We start from the raw sequence: 13,597 nt of genomic DNA, 5'->3' as shown, positions 1-13,597 counted from the left end.
ATATATATATATATATGCGTCTCAGCGATAAAATCGAGGGTGTATAAGGTTACATAAAATATAGGCCCTTCCCGGTGGCTCAACGATATGTCTGAGGGTTTACAACGCTAAACACTATGTTTCAGTAAGCGGAGTGGGCATAGCACAGGTAGCCCATTGCTTTGTATTGCACTTACAAACAAAATAAAATATATATTCATTTCTTAATGTGAGCCTACCCGGGTAATTCATTATCATTGTGTAGCTTTGTGCGTAACAAATAAATTACATAGTAAAGTATTAATGAAGAAAATTATATTGAACTTTTATAAAGCTCTAATTCGATAAAATAAAAACGTTAGACATTTTTTGAAACAAAATGTCATTTAACTTTTAGCTAATTAGACTGCGCTTTAAAAATTGCTGTAAAATAATTTTTTCTCGCGGTCTCTTATGTGAACTCGCCTTCGCCATTGGTTTTATGGTAAAGTAATGGTATACGCGTTGTAGTAATAAATTCGTTATTCGTGTTGTTATTGCTGGCCTTATTTAAGCTAGTAATTTTCAGTTGAGCGTCGTTGCTGAGATTTAAATAAAATTAATAGTCATGTTTGTGAAAAATATTTATAAAAAGTAAATTAAGTTGGTGAGATTTGGAAAAAATATATAAACGTAGATAAGAAATATGACCGGCCTTGGATCTGGGAAAGAGGCTACAGTTTTGTGTTGTATTGGCTGTTTTTAATTTATATAAGTGTTCACAGCATCACTCTTAGATCATCAGAGAACTAACTTCCTAAACTATAGAGTAAAATATTAGCATCTTATTTACTGGGAAAAGCAGACTTGGCCAATTTCGGGCGTGGAATTCAGCTAGCAAATAATAGTAATGTAATATTAATTATTATAAAAATATAAGCAATAATAATCACATTCATAAAAGTAATGTATATATGTAGATAGATAAAACTAAAAAAAAAACCAAATGATATATCAATTATTATTGTGTCCTTTTACCACCAATAGTATTACTATCAGGAGTACAAGGTTCATTTCCAAATTTAGTAATATCAACTGTGCTTTTAAATCTAGATTTCAATGGTATTAAATTTCGAAATGAGCATCACATTGCTGATGATATTATTTTTTCTTTTTTCAAATGACTTGTTTGTAATTACAAATGTTACTGTAATTTCTAAGATAATACATGTGATTTTTGAACAGTGTGATTGATTATGATTATATAAAGTTCAAATTAGATTTGATTAATTTGTTTAACTTTATTTTTAAACATGTTTAAACTAATAGTCTTGCAATTAAGTATGTCTCAATTAAACTCAAATAAAAATGAATAAACCTTAGCCTAGTAATTTGCAACAAAAACTGTTCTTTAAAAAATAATAATTAATTAAGTACTAAAATTGGATCGTTATTACTTTCCACAAATTATGAAGACAAGGCTAGAATTATGTTAAAAAGTCCAATCTTACCTTATTTTGAGTGCATTTGCTCCATGGACTTGACAATAGAGAAAGTAATTTATCTTTCTTTTTAATCAGTAGGAACATATTGGATTACAAACAAATTTGTAAATCATCCACTTTTATTGTTTTTAGGCCAAATAAATTTTGCTGCATGATATATATATAAATGTTAATAACAATCCAGTCCAGTATCAAAATTTGCTTAAGAGGTTAATGGAGGTTATTAGTATATCCTAAGTCTTAAGATATATATATATATATAGTGCCTGAAGTTTATCCTACTGAAGCTATATTAAGAAAATGCTTTGTACATGAAGAATAAAACCAAACCAGTAAATGACAAAATTTGGCAAACACTATATTCGGAGGTGTAGGAGGAAATTTAAAATGGAGAGGCAAGGTTTATTTGACTGAGTGAAGCGAGGGAATGTGTGCCACAGGTGCATCCATTACAGCTGGGTCCAGGGCTTGCCTTAGGGCTCTGGAAGCTCTTGGGTACTGGATTAAATTTTATGCATTCCCCTGCTTTTCCCGAGTAAGTTTCCTAATTATTTTGATGCATTTTTATAGGGACAGATTGAAAAGTGGGGTGGTCCCCTGGCCACCCTGCTTCCTATGCCACTGATAGTGATGTTTATAATATATGGATGTTTAATGATTCACCTGTATCATATGCTCAAAACCTTGGACCAGTTTCATGTAGGTGTGAGTGAGAAACCCACCTGCTAGCTATTTATAGTTCAGAGTATTTTTTATGCATTTCAAAATATCACACAAAATTAAAATATACCATTAACATGTTTACATCCTACCCTTGTAAATAGCACTAAATATTAATGGTAATTTTGAAACAGTGCTTAAGATGGGATAAAAACTTGTTTTCCTTTATTTAGAACTGTGACAGAGTGCATTAGATTAGAGATAAAGGAAAATAATTTGTTATTTACAAATTATTGGATATTGGTTAGTTCTTTTATAGTTTTTCAACCTGTGACTTGCCTCTTTAAATTCTGTACTTTGAACCTTTAACTATTGGATGAGGTCTATATGACTCAAGTTGGTGTTATTTTGCTTTTATTGTGAAATATAAAGAAAATAATAATTATGTATTCTATATATTTACATAGATATGATTAAACATAGGAGCATATAGGTTTTCTCTCCAGTATTTGGGTTAGAATAAGTCACCCTAGTAGCTGAGGTTTAAGAATGTTTTTTTGGCCTGTTCTTGTCCACTGTAAGTTCTTCTACGATTTATAAATCTTTCCTCAAGACTTATTTATTTATACCCTTTTTTTGTATTATGAAGTTTTATCATTCTTCTTTGATATGTATACAATCATTTGTATGTTTTTCAGGAGTTAACATAATAAAAAGAAAGGAAGTTGACAGGAGATGATTTAGTTCATCAAGCATACTCCTTATCACAAGAAAAACAGCATAATACAGCTAAATAACGTATATAACTAGAACTGGATGATTTAATCAATTATTCAATGTTATTGATTATCTATGAGCATCAATTATGTCAAGTAGTGTCACATAAAATAATACAACTTATGATTAAATTGATCAATATCACAAAAATAATCAAATAATTGAAATTAGTGTTTCAGATTATTATTATTTTTAATTTTATTCCGACTATTCAAGTCTGTTCAGTATAACTGATTAGCTAAATTTAATCTATTAATGATCCTGAGGATTAATCGATTATCAAATTCCATTAATTGCCGTATATAGTTTCTGCAGGTCATATATAAATACATAGGCACAAACATATAACCCCTCATATCTGTTAAACAACAACTTAGAATGTTCCAAGTTTACTCCATATGTCACATCATCAAGCATGTTATTTTACAAGTTTATGACTAACCAAAAAATGTTAAAGAACACGTCTGCTTCTAGGCTCTTAAAGCTTAAATAACATAAAGCTCATAACGTTTGATTTTACATTTATAGCCTCTTTAAGACAGCCTGTTGGAAGGCCATTTTAGTCCAGAGGTACTCACCCACCTTCCAAAAACAAATTTGAACATTTAATTAACCTATTTGTGATTGCATCACTAATTCTTTCCTTCTCATAAAAGTTTACAAAGTTCTTTGAAGTTCACAGTGCAATTACAAATAATAATAAATGACTTGAATACTTAGCAAATTAAGTGAAAGTTAAGGAAAGATTACATTGAGTAAGTAAGAAGATAAGTAATTTTGTGTTTGTTTTTCATTTTGTAGCATAAGGTAAGAGACTTAATGTTGTTCCTTCATAATGGAAGAAATCTTTGTTCTAAATGGATTTGGTCAAGAGATTAAACTTACAGAATGCATCAAAAAGGGTTTTATCATTACTTTCTCACACTGTCAACCTTCATTCTCCATTTTTTCAATTCATTTCACAAACCCTTTATCCTGTCACTCTTCCAAATTCTTTATGTCCTGAGATCTTGTACATTACTTACTTAAAACATACTTGTGGAAGACATCACAGTAAATACCCATTTTTAATAGTTTTATTTTAATAGTGTTTAAGAATAAATTAGATGTTCCATTAATTTGGTCATTATCTGTGTAAGGATCAAATGTTACTCTTTAAGACTATATATATATGTATCATAATGTGTAACTCAGCATACTTGTGGTAATACCATTTGATATTTTTTGTTCTAGGATCAAACTGTTTAATTCAACTTGAAGGTGTTTTCTCGGGCATCTTCAGCCATGACTGTGAACTTCTTGACAAGAATTTCACCAGCTGGGCTTTCACACACACTAAAAAACAGTTGGCCTATTAAATTCCAAGGATTATGGGCCTTAGGATTCACAGCAAGGTTTTCTACAGGTTGTATAATAAAAACCTAGGCACAAACATATAAATATTGTGAAAATTTTAAAGTTGTGAATTTTTTTCTGTGAATTAGATGTAAAAGTACAGATGTATGTTTACTGTGATGCTTGTTGAAATATTTCAGTTTTGTTTCCAGGTGCATGTTGAGTAAGACATCATTTTTAATAGTAGTTCCTGTTTGTTTTACATCCCTGTGTAATTTTATTGTTGACTGTAACACTATTGTAAATGTGAACTGCTAATATTAAGGAGGGGTAGAAAATGTAAAACATATGTTTGCTCAGGGAAATTAACATATTAGATAGCAAATTCTTTCAAGGTGAGCTTAGTAAAGTGCATTTGACATTCCATTAACATTTATTGTGGTTTGGTCTCTTAGCTGAGTCTCAGTTTTTTAGGGCTCAAAACATTATCTTCAAAACAAGAGAAGATGTAGCAGAAGCCCATCAATACATTGCCATCCAGTAGCTTATCACTCGCGATACCATAGAGGGTACAGTAATCACCCTACAGGCATTCTTTGTAAAGCAACATAAGGAAAGAATGTGTAATTATTGGCTAAAACTGGGTATCTTGTGTAATTTATTAAATGAAGATAAGAGCATAACGTCCAAATATAACAATGCAAGGTTTTTACTATAATACAAACAAATTTTATATGTAAATTTCTTAAAGTTTTCATAAAGTGAGGAAAGAGTATGTATACTTTATAAATTACATTTTAAAATTATTAATGTTGTAATGTAAATGCTGGTTACAGGGAGCTGCAGGTCTAAATGATAATATTCAGATTAAAAGATATGAGACGATAGGCCTAGAATACCGACAAATTTCTAAGAATATGGCATATAATTTCAAAGCTAGATTAAAAATACCAGATAGTTCTGAAGTGTGTATTGCTGTTTCAAGAGTAGGGTGAGTTGAAAGATAGTCAGAGGGATAGTTTTTATTTTTAAAGATTGAGTATTGATTCAGTCAGTTTGTTTTTGTGAAGTATTTGGATCTGTGTTTGCTATTATGCTTATTGAGTTACTGATAATTAATTATCAATGTATTTAAACAGTAGGTAACGGGTTGGAGTCTTGCTTTAAATACCTAGTGTGTTTAAACAGTAGATAATGAGTTGGAGTCATGCCTTAATTACCTAGTGTGTTTAAACAATAGCTAATGGGTTGGAGTCATGCTTTAATTACCTAGTGTGTTTAAACAGTAGGTAATGGGTTGGAGTCATGCTTTAATTACCTAGTGTGTTTAAACAATAGCTAATGGATAGAGTCTTCCTTTAATTAACAGGTATGTAACAGTAGGTAATGGGTAGGAGTCATGTTTTAATTACTTTGTCATCTTGCTACTAAATTATTTTTTGCTTGTATATGCATAGAAAAATAATCAAACTGACTGGCTTTTAGTGGATTCAGTTTAGATTGGTATTAAGGAATCTTGGGGATTTTTGAACACTGTATAGCCATTTTCAAGTTAAATGTCACCATGCAAAGTATTGTAAAAATAAAAAAGACCCAAAAGCATAAACTCGTTTCTAGAGGAGTTCTCTTCAGTATATGAAAAAAAGAAAAAGATGCTTCTGATGATACAAAACAAGAGTCCTCTCTTCAAAAATATTCAATCTCTCTTTTGGATTTTATATATTTATGGACTACTTAGAATATTAATATTTTGTATATTAAAAGCATTGTTCCAAATGCTTGAATAGTAAGTACATTGTTTATTTGAGACTATAAGATTTGTTTTTAGATGTTCTTTTTTTTACGTTTCATTTGTTTTTGTTTTGTGTTCATTTGCTATTACTTAGGTAAGCCTTAGATGGATACTTGGGTGATCCTAAAGTTGTTAATTCTAGCTTTAGCTTTGCTTTATGCATTTAATTTAATTATAAATTTCTTAATGTGCAACTTACTTTACATAATGTTTTTCAAGAATTTGGCCTTCATCCCAGAAGGAACTACTCATTTCATGTACAAGAAAAATCAAGAGAGACAAAATTGCTCCACCACTTACGAGCAAGAATATCAGCTACAGGGCCTGTGACTGTTGCTGAATATATGAAGGAGGTTCTCACTAATCCCATGTCAGTAAGTCAGTTTATGATTACAAAACTCATATTTTGTTTTTAATAAATATTGTTTCTCTTTTCATATTAAGTTCCCGACAGTGATCTCTAACTTCAATAATGATTAGAAAACCTTTTCAGTGTTACTGCTTGTAAAGCATTCATTAGGTACGTTTCTAAGCAGCCCTAGTGAGTTGAGCTTCAATAAGTTGTACAATCACACTGTTTGGCTGTTACTACAGCATTGTGTTAAATCTACTAGTGATCACTCTGTGAGAGGTATTTCTTGACATATATATATGTAGTTAAGATTTTTAATACTCAATGTTCAAGTTATTATTTAAAATTTCAAGTTTTTGTTGTCTTGCTATTCTGGAAGTTGTTCCATATTAGTTTTAACCAGTTTCTGCATTGTAAGCAATCCACAGGTTATCAACTAAATACTTGGTCTGCTCGAATTCCAATAAGATAACTTACCTCCTTTCACAAAACAGCTTTCCTCGATTTGTACTGCCCTCTATATGTACAAAGTTTTCACCCACCACTAGCCTTTATACTTCCACTAATGTTTTCTACATAGTAGAGCTGCATTGTAGCATGCAAATAAGCATGTGACAACCCACCACTGGTAGGAGTGTGACACACTTTTCTAGTGCAGCTGACTCCCTCTATGCAGTAGAACCCAATCTTCACTACTTGATTTGGTATGAAAGTGATTAGTCACCTCTCATGCTGCTTTTTGTTATTTAATTCAGTGTACAATGTTTTTGAACTTTGAAAATTTTGAGACTTCAAAAATTCCATCACTAATATTTTTTATTTGAAAATTTTTGGGGGGATTTTAATTTTTTTACTTGGATTTGAAAAACAACTTGGAATTTGTTTTTTTGTATACTTGAAGTGAATTTCATTTTGAATAATTTCGAGGAATGACTTATTATGAATTCACAGTTCTAAGGCACTACTACTACAGCTTCAGACATAATTAGTGACCAACAACCTAACACAATGGCTTCAGGTCCAACGTTATCAGCTGAGGATATTTTGGCCCTTATACAATGCAAGATGTCTTCCTTTTGAGGGCCGAGGGGTCTCCTGACCATCAATCATCTTTTCCCTTCTTGAGGATTTGGATAGCTTTTCACTCCCCTTCCTTTGCCATACAGCCTCATTTTTAGACCATGGACATGCCACAACTGCCTTCTCCATTTTTGGAGTTAGTTTCACAGATGTGTTCTTCTTTTATCTTTGTCTACCATGTCTTACATCCCATCCTCTTCTCTTTTAACAAAAGCACCTACTGGCAAGTATCCTTTCTGTGTCATGGCCACTTTTTTCATCTCCCTTCCCTCATCCTTTCTCACGGGTCACACCTTCATGGTGTACTATTTTCATTACCAACCTGCATGTCACCAACAGTATAGGTGACTGTCGTGTTGAATTGGGTCTAGTAGAGGCCAGATTGCTGTTTTTTGCAAACGTTTGGGAATCATTTACCACTGACCCTTGGGTTCTTTGGGTCTTATCAGAAGGATTCTCACTTCATTTCCTTTTGCCACCTCTCCTATCCTTCTTTCATGTTCCTTCCCCCCCTCCTCAGGATCCTCTGTCCAGCCAGCATCTTTCTGAGGCAGTTCAGAAACTCTACTCAAGGGCACTATAGAACCGGTAGTTTCTACTCTTCCTGATTTCTATTCCTGTGTTTTTTTAGTCCCCAAGAAGACCTGGGATTGGCCTTCTATTATTGATCTCTCCAATATGAACCACTATTTGGAAGTTACTTGGTTCACCATGGAGTCTTTCCTGTCTCTTTGATGGGCTTTTATTCCAGATCTTTGGATGACAAAGTTCAGCATGTCAGATGCTTACCTCCATATTCCCATTTTCCCAATCTCCTGTCATTATTTTCACTTCTTTCACAGGGACTGTACATATCAGTTTGGGTAGTCAAAGCCTTCGCCCAACTTCTTCATTCAAGTGGGCTTCATTTCCATCATTATATGTACAGTTGACTACTTCTGACTTCTTCACTTTTGGCCTCTTCCATCAACATGCAGTTTCTTCTCAAGGAAGCTGCATGGGTGGGTTGGCTGGTCAAGGTGAAGAAGTCAGTTCTCACACCAACTCCATACCTTGTCATCTTGGGGTATTTTTAATTCCCATCTCAGTTGGGCCCAGCTTTCTCCCCTCCAACTGCATTCCATGGAACTTATGATTCAGAAGGCATAATCCTAACCTTTTCTTCCTGCTGCCTAGAGGTTCTTTCTGTTTTGGGGACTTGAGCTTCATAGGAGGCCCTTATTCCCCTTGGCCGTGCCCAAATGTGGTCTCTTCAGTGGGTCCTTCAGGATCAGTGGAACCTCACCAGAGATCCCCTGGATTACACAGTATCCCTTCCTCCTTCCCTCCAGACCAATTTTGCCTAGAGGCTGGACAGGGACAACACAACTGCTGGTGTCCCTTTTCCTTCTCCATGACCAGAGGTCCATCCTTTTAGAAATGTTTCTGGGGCATACTGCAACATCCAATAGATCTCGGCTGTTGGCCTTCAGTCGAGTTGATTTTCACATCAATATTGTGGAACTCCTGGCTGTTCATCAGTCAATGGATCATTTCTTGCCACCTTTGAGAGGCAAAACAATGATTCAGTCTGAAAACTTGACTGTTGTCTCTTACATCACTCATCAAGGGGGCACCCAGTTGCAGTCACTGTATCTTCACACATTGGACGTACTGTTTTTGGACCTACAACCATCACATTCATTTGCTGGCCTGTCATATCCTGGGAGTTCTCAATCTTGTTGTGGATCAGTTATCTCGTCCTGACAAGGTTCTCCTCACAGAATGGTCCATTGACTCTCAGGTTTTCAGGCAGCTATGCTGTCGATTGGGCACTACGCGGCGGGATGCATTTGCCACCAATCTGAATACCAAACTCCCTCTATTTTGGTCTCCTGTTCCTCATTCTTTGGCTTTGGCAATAGATGTTCTCAGTCAGAATTGAACAGACCTATACATTTATGCTTATTCCTACCCACTCCCCCATCCATCTTCTTTCCAGCATTCTTTCCATTATCCAAACCACTCTGTATAAAGTCCTTTTAGTGGCTCTGTTATGGCCAGCTCATTCTTGGTTCCCTCTACTTCTCCCTCTTCAGTTGTCACCACTGTTATTTCTTTCTTTCTCCCCATACCTTCTCCATCAACCTCATTTGGTAATGCTTCATTCGTCTGTTCAAAGCCTCTGGCTTCACACATGGCTTTTGTCTGGTCCATTGTGTGAAATTCTGGACTTTCCACCCAGGTAGCGTCCCTTCTTTCTCACTCCGTCCGCACCTCTTCCTTCTCCTTATACTGACATAAGTAGCATATTTTTTGCCATTGGTCTATTTATTGGGGATTTATCACTTCCTTTCCTTCATCTAGCTGAATTTTTTTACCAGACTTTGATAATGGTCTTTCTGTTTCAACCATAGCCAATTATAGAGCCATGTTATCATCTACCTTTCATTTTTCCCAATTCCACCATGCTTTATCCTCTCCTGTTATTACCCTCTTGTTTTATTTTTTCATCTCCATCATCCTCCACAACCTACTCCCTTGCCGGTTTGGGACCTTAATGTTGTCCTCCATTCCCTTTCTTTAACTCCATTAGAACCTTTGGTTCCCTGTTCCGTATACCACCTATCCTTGAAAACCTTTTTCCTTCTCCTGTTGGCTTGTGGATGTCGAAGGTCAGATGTGTTCACCATCAGTGTCTCTTGCATACTTTACCGCTCAACTTGTGTTCTCCTTTATTCCGATTGTACCTTCCTACCAAAAACCTCCGCTGCATGTGAGGGTAATGATGCCTTCACCACTATTACTCTTTCTTCCATTTCACATACATATTCCTGTTCTGATCCTGATCATCTCCTGTGTCTGGTCCAGGCTTTGCAGTGTTATGTAGCTCACACAGCTCTTTCTGTGGTTCCCATTTGTTTATACACTGGAATCCTTCAGTTTCCGTGACCTTTCTCCTATTATTCTGACTGGTTGGGTTTGGCAACACATCTGTATAACCTAGTCCTCATTGTCTCCTGACTCCCATTACCTTTTCTGTCTCCACTCATCAGATTCGTCACCTCAAAATATCTTTGGCTGCATGTCTTCATCATCCTTTGGACGAGATTATCCAGACTAGCATGTAGACCACACCTCATACTTTCGTTTCACATTATCTGCATCGTCTGGAAGTTTCCTTCTTGGCTGGATATTGTCTACCTCCTGTTGCAATCTTTCAGTCAAGGTTTCATGTTGGAGTGGGTAAATGCCATTTTTTTTGTTATTTCTTAATACAGGGGCTTCCTTCCACTTCTTTTTAGGATCCTGCTCTATGGCAAGTGATGTCTGTCCTGGTATACTAATTCTTAAATCCGCACTGTGTGACCTTTTGTTGCTAACACTCACTGTTGTCATGGGGTTTTCCACAAAACCGTTTGTAGGTTCCTCCTTATTTGCATGCTACAACGCAGCTATACCATGTGGAGATTAGTGGAAGTATAAAGACTAGTGGAAAAAAATTTTGCACATATAGAGGGTAGCATAAATCAAGGAAAGCATTTTTTTGTGAGAAGTAGTAAGTATCTATTGGAAATATATTTTCAGTTTAAGAAAATATTAACTTCAGAGAATTTTGAAATAAGCATGAATAGCATAAAAAAATTGGGTTATAAATGGATATTGCTAAATGCTAAAAAAATACAAGTTTGATATCATTACAGACTCTTGTTACTTTACTACTTGACTTATAAGTCATTCACTCTGTATACCAGATATCTTTTGTGTGACATAACTTGTTTCTGTGACAGGGGTATTACATGCACAGAGATGTAATTGGCAGTTCTGGTGATGTCATTACATCCCCAGAGATTTCACATACGTTTGGAGAGGTGAGTTGAAACAAAATAACTTCTTTTTCAATAGCCTTCACTTTAATTTTGGCTAAAACAAGTCTTGAAACCTTTAAAATTGAAAAATAAAAGGAGTTTAGAAAAAAAAAGCATATTTTTACAAAGTATTTTCTAGCTGGGTAACTCATATGTAACTGTGAGCATAGTGTTAAAAAGCAGCACAATTCAAGATGATTATTATATACTTTATATTTAATTTTTTTAAACAGATCATTGCTGTTGTGGTTTGGTTAGTGAACATGTTTTTAAAATTCAGCTTTTTACTAAGTATGTTGATAAGCATTAAAGAGCACATTTCCACTTCACACAGAATTTATTGTATTCAAACTAACTCTGTTTGAATATTAATGACATCATTTTGTTTTAATATAAATCATTGCTCAATAAGAGATTAAAAAACATAACTATTTTGAGGTACTGTTTGTCTATCAGCCTTTTATTTATTTATCTTTGGTACTTTCATCTTGAACAGTACCTTATATGACACGTGGACTAAATGACTAGGTCATTTAGATTCAGGCATCTCCATTCCTAATTTAGTATTTCTGAGCAAGCAAGGCCTGCTGATTGGTACTCTTAGCTGCATAGGTACTCTTAACCAGTGAGTGAGATTGGATAACAGAGTTATAATGTCCCCCATAGCAAATAAAAGACACGTTTAGCAACATATTGAGTCTTGAAACCTGGACTTTCTGATTTCCATCATGACACGCTAACCACTGGGCCATTTCTGGTCCAGGGCCTTTAGTTAGTGTATGGATGTCACTACCCAAGTATTATCAAAATAAAATCATGAAAAGAGTATGTGTGGAATAAAAAATGGGTTTCTTCAAAGAAAATAATAATCTGTAGTTTTAAAATGTTCAATTCCAGCTGTCTGAAAATACATGCACTTTAGCTTTATGTTATCTTGTATTTTTATTTTGTCTGTTAATATTGTTAGGAATCTAAATCTGTATATATAATAGCCAAAATGTCTGCCTGTCTGTCATGCTCTGTATCTTCTGAAGGGTTAATCGCAGAAAACAAATATATATATCAAAATGCTTCTTTTCAAGAGTACAGGGAAATCACTTATTTTTTGCAATTCCTAAGATTTCATATCGATATCAACATCAATCCATCAGACCTCATATGTGCTGAACGGTAAATCTGAGAAAAAAACTTATTAAGAACAAAAATGTTTCTTTTATGAGGGAATTTTGGGAAAGAAAAACAGGACTTCTTCCTTCAACTGATTGAAAAAAACAATTTGAAGATGAGAGCAGGAATGGAAAAAAATGTATAAAGAGAGGAACATGTTTAAATCTATATTTTTTTTCCATGTCAGTATTACATGCATGATTTTATTGTACCATGTCGAATAGCTTGATTTGAATTAAATTGTACATCTTTCCTTTGAAACTTCATTTAGAAATGACAACTGTCAAAAAAAAAGTGTTCACTTTGATAGCTGCCTTTTTTTTTGCACTCAGTAAAATGACAAGAAATGGTGGCATCCAGCAGAAAAAATCCCTTCAACTACTTAGCATACCTAAGCACTCTATTGTGTGTTATTTCAATAAGGAAAATTGCATTGTGTTTGTTTTTAAGCAAAGAAGACTGACCACAATGCATTGTTGGCAAAAATGTTTAGGTTTCAATGCAATGTGTGCATTCGGCAATGGAATGACAAAATAGGATTGTAAATGACCCACTAGACAATCATATTGCATATACACTCTGATCCAAGGGATTGGTTGACTGTACATTTTATATTTATTCATCACTATTTTTAGATAATTTACCATTGAATTGTTTCAATGGACATTGGTAGTGCAATATAAGTGACAGAAAACTAATGGGAATTATACATTTAGTCATTACAAAAGTTTTTGAATTTATATCCCCTAGATTTCAGAACATTGTTGTACAATAGAAAGTCTAGAAATTACAGTTTTTGGGTGTTTTAATAGTGAATCTTTACATTTCTAATTTACATATTTTTAGTTAATAATAATACCTTGCTGTGATTTGGTTAAGAATAAATTTTAGATACCAGTTATGCATATATTATTATAAGGATTCCACGGTTATACAGATTATATATTATTATCTCCTTTTATAAACAAACTGTTTCTAAGTGCATGCTAAGAAGAAGAATATGCTTTACTGAAACAGTTCTATTTTTAATTTATTGCTTAATTTTGAATCATTTGGAAATTAATAAACAGTTATTTGCTTGTTGTTGAAATGGTGTATTTTATTTGATTCACATCGGATGGGT

At 34.0% G+C, this 13,597-nt stretch overlaps 1 protein-coding gene across 5 annotated transcripts in view; it reads left to right on the top strand.

The window, feature by feature from the left end:
• Positions 1-130: 130 nt before the first annotated feature.
• LOC106459073 (protein arginine methyltransferase NDUFAF7, mitochondrial-like) overlaps positions 131-13,597 on the top strand; it is a 60,073-nt gene continuing 46,606 nt past the window's right edge. For 2 of the 5 annotated variants that reach the window (XM_022385474.1, XM_013918650.2), the window contains exons 1-4: positions 473-865; positions 4,134-4,305; positions 6,247-6,401; positions 11,230-11,310. In XM_022385474.1, coding sequence (XP_022241182.1) covers positions 4,185-4,305; positions 6,247-6,401; positions 11,230-11,310 — 357 coding nt within the window. In that variant the 5' untranslated portion in view covers positions 473-865; positions 4,134-4,184. The other 3 variants (XM_022385471.1, XM_022385472.1, XM_022385470.1) reach the window with 3 other exon arrangements.

Source organism: Limulus polyphemus, unplaced genomic scaffold (genome assembly GCF_000517525.1).
Source record: "Limulus polyphemus unplaced genomic scaffold, Limulus_polyphemus-2.1.2 Scaffold554, whole genome shotgun sequence".
In the NCBI taxonomy this organism is placed as follows: Eukaryota; Metazoa; Arthropoda; class Merostomata; order Xiphosura; family Limulidae; genus Limulus; species Limulus polyphemus.
This window is presented reverse-complemented; position numbering and strand designations above follow the sequence as displayed.